Source organism: Nipponia nippon, unplaced genomic scaffold, assembly GCF_047370975.1.
Source record: "Nipponia nippon isolate SJK-2023a ecotype South Korea unplaced genomic scaffold, ASM4737097v1 scaffold_5, whole genome shotgun sequence".
In the NCBI taxonomy this organism is placed as follows: Eukaryota; Metazoa; Chordata; class Aves; order Pelecaniformes; family Threskiornithidae; genus Nipponia; species Nipponia nippon.
Window position 1 is genome coordinate 41,197,355 of NW_028262369.1, and position 12,442 is coordinate 41,209,796.

General features: G+C 36.6%; 1 protein-coding gene across 9 annotated transcripts in view; it reads right to left on the bottom strand.

Moving 5' to 3' along the window:
• DPYD (dihydropyrimidine dehydrogenase) overlaps positions 1–12,442 on the bottom strand; it is a 362,954-nt gene that overhangs the window by 338,998 nt on the left and 11,514 nt on the right. For 7 of the 9 annotated variants that reach the window (XM_087733357.1, XM_087733360.1, XM_087733362.1 and 4 more), the window contains one exon: positions 3,030–3,140. In XM_087733357.1, the coding sequence (XP_087589483.1) occupies positions 3,030–3,140 (111 nt within the window). Of the gene's footprint in view, positions 1–3,029; positions 3,141–4,291; positions 4,348–9,194; positions 9,351–12,442 lie in introns of those variants that run through there. The other 2 variants (XM_087733361.1, XM_087733366.1) reach the window with 2 other exon arrangements.

Consider the following 12,442-nt stretch of genomic DNA (forward strand, 5'->3'; position numbering starts at 1 on the left):
TAATGGGCAACCCAAAGTGTCTCAGAGCAGGCTAGGAGTTAAAATTTCACTCGTGTAATTATTCTAAGGAAATATGTAAGTCTGCCATCTGGAAGTGTATTAGACATTACAAAGTCACTGTGTACATGCCTCAGCAGATGCAGCTTTTGTTCAGAGTTTTGAGGGCTGTTAATTTAATTAGTTTTGTATTTTCATACTCCCACCTTCCCTCCAACAGTAATTCTGCAAAGGCAGCATCAGTACAGCTTTAAAAGAATCCAAAGCTAAAAGCCAAATTCAGATTTTAAGGAAATGCAAACAAATATACTTCCTATGGACTTCAAATAGAGCTTGATCTGTTCATTAGCAGGCCTAAACGTACTGCCAATGGCTTTTTAGACCATAACAGAAAATTGTGGTCAATGTATCCTTTCCTACGTTAGCTTTCTTATTTTAAGAAGGCTAGGAAAGGATTCTATCGTTTTGTTTTCTTTGTTTATTAAAACCACTCAACAACAACGATCTGGAGAATGTAAAAAGTCTCTCATTTTTTCCTAATGCCTTTTAGGTAATGGGATATCAGACAAATGTTTAGGTTTGATTTTTTCAGTTTTGTAGGGCTTTTTCTGCCAGAATAGTAAGCTGTGTGGTAAATCTTACACAGTAAAAGTAAGCTACATATTTCTGAGTAAAGAAAAGTTTGACAGTTCTAAAAACTAGGACCATTACTGGCCCCAAAATAAGGACCACCCCTTTACAGTTTCTTCAAGCATTTTACATTTCTTATCATGACTTGCAAACTAAATAATGTGACATTTCTACCAAATAATTCATAATATACAGTATAAGAACTACCTGTGATGAAGGTGTGTACATGTACAGATACACCTATTTGCTGATCTTTATCCCTGTAAGCTGCAACACGTGAGCAAATCTCTGTCAGTGCAGGGTCCTAATAACTGCAAGGATCTCCAAGCAGTAATGCAGAACTATAAAACCAAGTTGTTTATTAGATTGTAAACCTATGCCAAAACATCACCCTGCAATATTTGACAACATTAAGAATTTCTTTCAAATGATAACCCAGCCAAGGCACGCAAGCTAGCGATGAACTAAAAATCGGTGCCCTTTTGGGCAGCCCACGAAGCTCAGGCCTTGGGGATCCACGAACATTTGAGACACCAGGAGGTACGCACACACAGCTAAGAGCAGGAACACAAGAAGAGAGACAATTTCTAGAAAGCTACGCACTTTCACAGTTAACAGCAAAACCTTCAAATATCAAACATTTTATGAATAAACTGAATACAAAAATCAAACAAGGCTGATATGGGGGAAAGCTCAGAGATAATCAAGAGTGATCTTAAAGCCTAGAAGCTTTAGAAAATGTGTGTTAACATACCCGTTAGGAAGATATATAGGTGTATGCTACAGTTTGAAGTTTAACTAACTAGGATAATTTACATTGGAACAGCTAATCAGGTTACTACACAGATACCTAGTTGCCCTGCTGAATAGATACCTGAGCTTCCTAACAAACAGTTTCTGAAAACAGAGGAGTTTACAGCCCAGTATTGATTACAGGTCACCTGAAAACATAATGATGTAAACTGCAGCTGACCAGGAGCCGCTTGCTGAGCAGCTCAACTATCAGTGCAGCAGGAACAGTCAGTTGTGGGCAATAACTACATCAGACATCCCAAAATAATCATCTCTGTTCACAAACAGAAGCTTTTCACGTACATTAGTTTCCAGTTATTACAACATTATCTAAGCCAATAAATAAAATAAGAAAATAGGAATATTAGCTACAGTAAGAGAGAGATTCTTATAATCAATGCCACAAAACAGGAAACTATACTAGAGTATGGTTGAAATTCTAGGATACCCCGAGTTGCTCCACCCAGCAAATATTTGTTGCTTATACTGGATTTCATAATTTTGAGAAACTGAGGAACTTTGCGGGTTTTTTGTTTTGGTTTGTGTTTTGTTGTTTGGGGTTTTTTTTAAATAATAAATGAACACCAACTATCAAACCTGAATTTTCCCACTTAGTGGAAGAAGACGTTTCGATAACACTATGAAAAGACACAATAACACTGTACCCATAAGGGAAATAGTTTATAGATGAAGAAGTAGTACTCTACCTAAAAGACTTCTGAATTTAGAGGATTATCTAAGAGAATCTGTAGGAAGACAGTAAAAACACTACAAACCTTCTAATCAGATGAGAGATCAAAGAGACAACAAAGTCTGATAGGATTAGTCAAATATCACACTGAGACTGGGAATCTAAATACCTAGGGAGAAAATGATGATCTCCAATGGCAGAAAGACTGAAGAATAGACAGTTTATAATGAAAAAATAATTATTCTAAAGCCACCTATTTCCTGAAAAATACAACGCACAAAACTTAAAATCCAGAGCCATGTTTTAATCTAAGCTTTACGTATTTATATATAATGTATATACATATGATCATGTATATACAGTACATATATAGGTAGCTTTATATATACATACGAAAGTATATAAAATAGGCACACGCGATGGGTTCCCCTATTTCTGTACTGAAATAAAATTACCTTTAAAAGCCTCAGAAAGGATAACAAAGTGCTCCTCTACCCAGCGTTACTCTTGGAAAACAGAAAGCAAAGGAGGAAGTGGGCCGCAGCCCTGCAGGGTACAGAAGTGGCAGCTGAGGCTGGCTACCCAGGGAGAGCGACTGGCTCTGCAAGGCTCCGGAGGTGGTGAGCCAGCTGTGACACCACTTGACACCTGAGATGGATCAGACCCCATAACACAAGGGGAAAAAGTTGCATCAAAGACTTACTAAATAACCAAAAACAGAAAAGGTATGGCATGTACTGGCTTCTGAAAAGTAAAGAGCTGATCACAAAGTAACTTTGTATCTACAGGAACAGAACTAGGAGCCAAATTCAGCTACTGAACAACACAGAAAACTCAAATTTGAATTTCTCATACAACTCAGATTTCAGCCTTAATGATTCATTGCGTGTTCCAGATGCAATAATAAACATTCACTTACTGAACAGCTTTTGTCAGAATTCCTTTTCCATTGCTTCTTGACTTGTTTCTTTGCTGCAGTTGAATGAAGAGTTGCATGCGTCTGTTTTCGGGGATTTAAAGCCAGAATGTTCTGTAGAAAGAGAACAGAAAATATTAAAATATAGATAAAATTTCAAAAAAAGTTCAAAGCCTCTTAAATCACACCTCACACACTTATTTACAGTGCTATGCAAAAACATAACACAATTACTCAATATTACAGCCCAACTTTATACGAATTTGTTTAGATTTGTATTGTCCACACCACTTACATTTTGAGTATTTAAAGACATTTCTAGGACTGCTAGAAAACAGAATTATATTTAGTGGCCATGATAATGGTTTCCATTCCTGGATGTTTGTTATGTACGGCATATAGACGCACAATTCTGCTTCATTATATCACTCCAAGTAACAGTTGTAAAACAAAACAAGCAAAAATATTTTAAAGGATCTGGGTTATTTCTGGATGTCTCGTCATTTCAGTATAAATTCCAACTTCCCCTTCACAGGAACCTGCTTCTACGCCTCGTGAGCTGATGAGTTAACTCCATTTCTCTTACAATGCTTTTATTTGCAAGGACACAGACAAATGTTGGGAATACAGCTGTACTTCTAAGTGACAGTGATGACCTGACCACACAGGCAGAATGAAGTTCGTAATGTCTTCCATTACACTAGTGCAACTCGAAAAATTAAATCAGCTTTTTGGAGCCCAAGCTCTTTTTCAAATCGGGCAAATAACAGGTTTCCGTAGCAAAACTGACCTCGTTTAATTCAAGGGGTGAGTGTGAACAGCATGCAAGTGACAGATCCAGACTTAGGTGTGTGATGGAGAACCAAAACAGCCATATTGTTGGTTGTAACTCCTGGAATTGTTTTTGTAAGTTTTCCTTTAAAAAAACTTGACTTTAGCACTATAGTTCTGAATAGGCTGTGCTTATTTCGTTACTATACGTCAAAGATGTGTGAGACTGACTTATAGAAAAGGAGACTGAACATGATAAGTATGATGGGGTTATGAATATTATATTAGGATACTTCCTTATTTTAAAAGTCTGCTTGAGTGGGTGATAATGACAAAAAAGTAATCTGTTGTATTAAGATTTTATTGTGTTGATGTCTATGGGGACTTTTTTTTTTTTTTTAAATGCAAAGGGGTCACTTTCTAATGAACTATTTAATGCTTACTCTGGACTGATCAGTAATCTATTTTCCCCACAAAACAGAAATCTCACCTACTTGAAAATTCCATCTGCAAATAACAACATAACCCAACAGAGTAACTCCCAGCTTGCCTGAAGCACAAAGAGACAAAAAAAGCAGGTTACAGCATTCAAAAAGGTATAGACTAGTTAGCAGCCTACATGCTGTTGACTTTCAGGAAGAGTTAGAGGGTGTAATCAGATGTGCCTCTGCAATTCCAGCAGCAAAGACTCTGCTCCATTTCTGGGTGTTCCCCAGCTGAGTACCTCAGGCAGGATGTGGCAACCAAATGCATTCAGTGGTGGTTTATGCTAATTTATTTCATTCTTAATTAAAACAGAGCAGGGACATTCACATAAGGGATGTCACTTACAGCATCTCAGTTGCTACTTTAATTTCTCAAGATGATCAAACTCAAACGTCAGAGCACATCTGACTCATTGGTGATAGGCTGTTGAGTGCCCAAATCACCCAAACTGGGCAGGAGGTCCTGAATCGCACATACACTTTAGCAAAATTTTGCCTACTCTCTTTTGCAATTGCTTAATGCAGTACTCTTGGCCATGAATATTATAATTATTTCAGCAAACGGAAATGAATTGCAAATTTCTAGTAATAAACTGTAACAGATGTACTCCACTGGGTACAGCACCAGTTGGTTTAAAACATGGAACAAATGGTGGGGCAAGCCAAGGACGGAAGAACCCCCATATGTTTGCTCCTGTTGGAATTCTGCAGCAGGAGCATGGCTCCAAGCGCAACAGTTGCAGAAATCCAAAAGGACTACGTAGCGTGGCATGTCCCAGAATTAAATCTGAAATAAAACTGGCACAGAACATACTAAATCACATACGCAATATAAAAATCGCTTATATTCCCACTACCTAAATAATATACTATCTGCCTAAATGTTGGATTGCTGACCAAGGTGGCTGTTCTAGCTAGAGGTCCCTGGTGTTTAAGAACCGCTCAGAAGTTAACTGCCTAAATGGGAAAGTAATGTAAATGCTTTTGCATCTGTTAAACTGTCAGAAAGGAAAATGAGCGAGGGTGTTTTCTTCCTATTCATTTCAGTTCCCTGGTTGGTTTTCTGCAGCTTATGGCTAGTCAGACATTTAGTAAATTTAACAAATAAATTCAGGTAGGTCAGCCAGTAAGTGGAAAATTACAGAGAAGAAAGTTCTAGAGGGAGTGTTGCAACTAACACTTCATGTATGCACCCAGCTAAACAAAAATAAACCACCGTGGACATGCAAGAATGGAATCCTGAGACCTCCAATCTCTCCAACACACTGGCCATCTGACCAGGGCAAGAGCTCACTGGTGAGGAGAACTATTTGGGCATCTGTGATCTTGCTTGTCCCAATCCCTTGCCTATTCTGCCACATAAATTCTCATTCTTGCCAGATGAGCTGTTGTTTGATCTCTCCAGATGTTGAAAGGGCAAGACTCAAGTTCCCCAATGGAGGATGTGGGTACACAATACATCACTTTTCAGAGTACTATGAACTTTGGATTTCACATTAAGATGCTATTTGTATAGTAATGGGGAACCTATAAATTATATATTTAGTGTTTTACATAAATGGCCACTTTTATTTGATTAAAAATAAAGTAAGTATAAATCCATTATCATTAATGGCTGCAAATCAGAATATAACACTGCTGTATTTTTGTAGAAATCTCTTTAGGCACTATGTTGATGGAGAAAGAAATAGGGCTATGAGTAAGTACATACAAGTAAATTCAGCCCATGTTGAGTACACACTTGTGGCACAGCCATACAACGTGCATAGTAGAGTTAAGCTCGCAGCTTTGCACAACACTGATGATTATGGGCCCCACCAAAGTGTTATACTTTCTTTCATTATTTCCATAGATTAATTTGAAGACTTCACTTTGGGAAGAAAGCCAAGTGGTCTGTCCCTACAGAACACAACTCAATATATATTGCAGATGACTCCCTCAAATACGACTACCTTAAGGAATTCCTTTAATAATAACCCATGACAATGATTTCCTTTATGTCTTTTAAAAGACAAAGATTATTATAAACTAAAAAATATCAAAGAATGGTTTAATTCCCTAATACACCCTCTTCTGGAAGTGAATGTATTCATTATGACTAACACATTGATTTAGGTTGCAAGTATCCTAAAATGCTATAAAACTACTCATATGTAATGTACATTGAGAATGACTAGCATGTATAAGTGATAGCTACAGTTTTTAAATTTTCAGAATTTAGTGATAAATGGTAATGTTGATCTGTGCCAACACAGTTAACATAGGTTCTGAGAATAAACTTGCCATAAGCTATTCATTAGATGTTTATTGCTCAGCTTCTACTTTAAAGGCTATGATTAAGAAGCCTACACAAAAAATAGTAGCTCTAATCTTCACTATCATCTATTAATGAAAAGGCTGTAAAATTTTAAAACAGCATGTAATATTACAGTGAGTAATTTATCAAGAATTTGAATTAATATTACTCCAAAATAAGTGATTTCAAGGCAGTCATTCGGGATAGGACACATTCTGCAGTTGGGAGTCCTTTTTCTGATACAGCATTTTCAGGTAAATCAAGACAAGTTTGGCACATGTTCTGTGGTGATCCAACATAAATTTCTAGTATAGAAATTTCATTTCATTGAAAGTGTCACACCCATTTTATTTCCATCTCATAAAGCCACCCTTTTAGCTGAAATCGTAAGAAGCTATTGCAATTAAATATGACTTTTAATGCATATTCAGCAAAATAAAATATAAAGTTATGGAAGTACTATGCTTATTAGGAACGTTCCAACACCAACAGTAGTGGGGCAAGGGCAGAGAAGGGATGGTCTTAAGAAAAAAAGTACAATTTACATCATAGGTAGGATTGCAGTAACTTCAAGGCAGTTGTCAAAAAGACCTTCTAGTCTAGCATTGTCTTTGTAAAATACATATTAATCCAAATGTTGAAAGCTTTTCTTTAAAGCACTAAGCTTTGAAGTCTTCAGCTTTTTTCTCTCCGCCCCCCCCCCCCCCCCCCCTCAAGTAACAACCTCAGCGAGGTGTCCTGGTTACATGGACCTTATCTCCCATTCAAAACAGAAATTTGGTAAAAATTCAATAGTTGAGATTACTCTGCTTCTGGAAGAACTCCTACTGAAACCAATGAGTTGCATCAGGAGTATTTAGTCCTTAGTAATCCTCATCTTTGTTACTGATAATTCAAAACCAGAATAAGGACCAGAAAAACCCTCTTCAGGGTCTGTCACAGGTTGCAGTATTAAAACTGTGAAGGCTTCTTAATAAGACAAAGTAATAATTTGCTCTTTTCACTGATTCTGTCCACTTTCTCTAGCTTGTTGGGGAAGTTTCTTATGAATAGCTCCAAAACACCTGCTGAAGTTCACCACAGATCAATACACATACAGCTGCAATGAAGCTGCTGAAAATGCAACTGTTCACATGCAGACTATGATTATGGGCATAAAATGTGGTCCCATGGGTTATCCGCTTTGTCTTAGCATACAGCACATTTACCTAGCCCAGCCCCTGCAATACATACGTTACATCCTGTTTTACTCCAGTTTCTTCACAGAGCATCCTCAGCTAAACTCTTTTATATATATCAATTAAAATTCAGGAGTAGGCTAGGCATGCTAGGGAATCCATGTGGAGAGCAATTTAACCCACCCCATTCCATTAATCTACCCAATTTCCTTAAAAAGAGTTGTAATCTCCCTCACAGCAAGTAACATTAAATGTATTGCAAGATACATATGTTCACCAAGTGAACATAATGAGAACATATTTATTTTTTTCTAAGAGTAATGAGCATACTAAACAATTAATTTGAAAGCTATGCAAGTGTTAATTCACTGATAGAAACAAGTACCTGGGGTTCTTCCCCTGATATTTTCTAGTATATTTGAATGAGAAATTAATTTTATTAGTGTTAGTCAGTCAAAGACCAAAGAACTCAAGATAGAAGTATTTGTTTTCATGAGATTAGATGACCCAGAATAATGAGTATTGTTTAAAAATCATGTCAGTTAAGAAAAAGATGACTAAGGCATGAACTCTTTCTATTAATATCTTATTTGAATTGCCTAGTTCACATTTTACTTCTCACATCTAGTCTGCCTTTTGGAAAGATGCATGAAGCACTAAGTTAGATGCAACACTTCAAACACTGTGTAAAGTCCCCAACTATTACAAGTGGAAGTTTCATTACCAAATGAGCAAGAGCAAGTTCTAGTCCTAGGAGAGTTTGTAACACTAAAAGATAAACAAGGTTTCAAAAAATAAGTATCCATGGTGTCATGTCTTCCAGAAGCTAGCTCTGTGTTATTTTTCATTATTGAAAGAATACGGGAAAATGTTGTGGATTTATCCCTCATGCTTATGCACGATAGAATATCTCATAAATTGATACTTGGGTCAAATGTGTATTTCCTTACTGAAGATCTGAACTGATGAGAATCTTCACAAACAATTTATATAACCTGGCTGTTAATACGTCTTAGGAATTCAACCAGAAATTTCAAAAAGGAGAAAAGACTGCTTTCACAGTAGTTCAGGCCTGGTTTAATTGGGAGGCGACGAAGGCCAGAGAAATGACCACAGATGTCAGGGGAACAGTACGGTCAGCCTTTGGAGAACCCAATTCTAGAACCAGAAAGGATCCCAGACAGCACGGGACTCAGAAGGGAAACCCCCAGGGAATTATTTTGTATATTACCAGATACGTTTTCTGTTACTGAGACAAGCAGCTGCGTGTGTGAGCGAAGTCACAAGGTGCCTGCGAACCCATTTCTATTACGGTATATCATACTGTGACAAGCCCCAATCCTCTCATGTCTCTCAACAAGGATAAACTTCCCAGGTGACTTTTCATATTTAGTGAGAGTAAGACTATTCTGTACCCTGTAATAATATCACAGCATACCTGTATCCTAGAGGTATAGTCCTAGATCCATTACTAGATACTTAAAGCAGAGTTTCCAAAACAGATTTACCGCTACAGATTTTCGTGGTCCTCAGATTTCCCTGCAGTATGTAAATACCATCTCTTAACAAAATGAGCAGTTTTCTAAATCACTCCCACAGAAGTCAGGGAAGTCTTAGTTACGAATATGTCAATATTAACACAAGTGTGGTATACCTCATGCACTTGCTGCTACATATGCAAAGTTAATGCATTACAGATTAACAAAGTAGCAAAATTGCAAAACCCTAAACACAGTTTACCTAATTCTGTTGATACGTTAACTTTCAGATTAAGAGTTTGATTTCTCTACCTCAACAATGCATTTATGTTAGGTATTACTGTAAATTCTAGAAGGTTTATTAAAACAGAAAACAAAAACTGTTTCTATTCTCTATTGGAAGAGCTCTGGGTGGTAAATTATGCCGCTGGAAACCCTGCATGCTACCTCCTTGACATAACTAATCTCTGCAGAACCGCCTTGACGCTCACAGGGAAAACTAAAGTGAATACTCACCCTCCGTGCTTAACTTTCAGTATCCAAGTAGTATCCCAGCATTCAGTGAATTATTCACATATTTAACACAAGCACGTATACATTAAAAGCCACACAGCTTAAAGCAGGCACAAGCTCCACTGTACTATAAGATGAAGTTATCAGATCTGAGGCTTCTCCAGGAACACCCTACTCTGTGATAAGATCACATTTTTACACTATAAACAATACACTACATCAAAAGCTATTAGGGGTAACATAGCAAATTCAGAGAAGGTGTAGCTGAGCATAGCTCTTGTGGATTTACTCAAAATTTAATTCACTATTATGTATTCATTTTGTTGACTGAAATACTCTTTAATTTACAGCCTTTAAAAATAGAAAGGTTTAAAATTTGGTGCAGCTATCCTTCTACACCTACATTTAACATTTTAATACACTCTCTCTCTAACTGGACAGTCTTTAATCATCCACGCAATTGGCTAAGTGAAAAAAAACAGAGCAATTCATGTCACAGCCTTGATCCTTAACTTCATGACTGCTGCTACTTTAAAAGTAAGCACATGCATGGTCTCCACAGTCTGTGAAACCAACTACACTCAAAGTTACCTTTTTTCATCTTCCTAATAAAAATATCTTCCTTCTTTACAAATCAAAACTTAAAGCCTCAGAAAATATTTAGGTTTGCGTCACAGGTATAACAGAAGATTTTGTTTCCTCAGTAAAATATTTATCTATGCCTGGATCACTTACACATCAAATTCCTCTGTTACATGAGGAATACTAAGTAACATTTGTAGCTGCTCACTCATATGGAGAGCCATTTAATGAATATCTCACAGCAAAAAGGATCATTATCATACACATACATTTACATCTCACTTCTATTTGTCTGCAAGAAGACAAACAGATTGAAAGAGAAAGCAAGCGCAGTTGCCTTTGGAAATAAACTTAGTGCCAAAACCAAAAACAGGCCATTGTATCCCCATAATTGAACCTCTCAATTGAACCCTCAATTGCAGGTGTTTGCTTAACCAAAACCCAAACTTGCATTAGAGACATGTCAGTTAATGAAAAGTGAATGCTCTACTGACTTTTGATTATAGGAGACAAATTAGCATTAAAAGTTATTACTGCTTTAAGTTTAATCATTGGCAAAATCAGCGGAACTAATTTTAGCTGAGCAAAGCAATGTTCTGAAAACTTTGTTAAAAGGTGATTTTCAAAGTCCAATAAATGAACCTGAAATATGAGGATGAGAGTGACAACATCCAACAGATCTAGTACATTCAGTGCTTGAAACACATATGAACATTTGTATTTGTTCCAAGAACATGCCAACTATCTATCAGTACCAACTTTCTAAATCTGTTGCAACATTAAGAAGCAACAAGTAAACTTACCGACGTGCAACTAATGTCCAAACTTCTACAAAAATTTCAGTAGCAACTGTTTAATACAATGGTAAAATACAAAAACCGACAATGGAACTACTGATTTTCTAGTAACTGTGTGTATACATTAGAGCATCCTAGTCAAAAAAGGAAAAAAAAAATCAGCACATAGAAGGAAAATGGAGGTGTGAAGGATTTGTTAATGATATACTATAAACAGTAAGGGTTTGATGTGAGAAGTTACATATTAAAATATTACCAAATGTCCGATAATTGAAAAAAACAACACAGCCAATTTTCAAGCAATAAAATTTAACAGCCCATCCAAGTAAGGCAAGAGGAAACGGTTGCCAATTTTTCCTTTTCCTTTTAACATGTCATTGTCTTCTTTTGCAGAAGCTCACAGTGAGCCTATGTTGACACCTTTAAGCAAAGAAATGTGACATTCGGAAATACTTAGGGCATCACATGCATTATAGATGACAATGGAACCTATATCAATAATGGGGAATACAAAGCAATTCCTTGGAGTTCTTCACTCTTCTTCAACAATTTTGATTTTTAAATTTTATTGACATTAAATACTGCCGAATGTGTGGGCCAGAGGCAGAGGTGATACTCTTAAAAAAACAGGACAATCAGATCAGGCTGCCCAATCTAAAAACATGCCAGCAAACATTTGGATTCTGATCTATCATACCTTGTCACATGCTTATACAGAAAACTTATTTTTAAAATATTTTATAAAGTGTTGTATGTAGTAACATTTTCCGACTCTTTTACTTATTAAGACAAATGGCATTTCTGCTATGAGACCTCTGAACAGGGAAGAATTATTATTTTCATCATTTGCAAGGGTTTCTAAAAATATAGTTAAATAGTTCTCCTATAAATATACTGTAATGATTCTAAAGCCTTGGATTTCAGCTGCAGAAATATTTAAGTATTGGACTTTTGCAAAAATAAAATTCCTACCTTGCTGACAGGACAAAGCTCTCTTTCCTACAGGACAAGATACAAGACCACAAAGCTGTCATTCAATTAGGATGGAAATATTAACAAACACTTGTCTCAGATCAGCATCCCTTTGTTTGTGGTTTGGTATGAGAAAGAGCAAATACTGCAGAGTAACAGAAACAGCTGTAACAGAAGTAACATTATTTAGTACACTAGAAACGATGCAAAGTACCCAGGTAGCTGTTATATAAGTGCTTTAGCTATCTTCCTGCTCTTCTCCACCTGACAGCTTCAGAAACATGCCAGAAGAACCAACAATCCAATGTGGATTTGGTCTTTACCTCCAGCTTGACTTTAGGTCA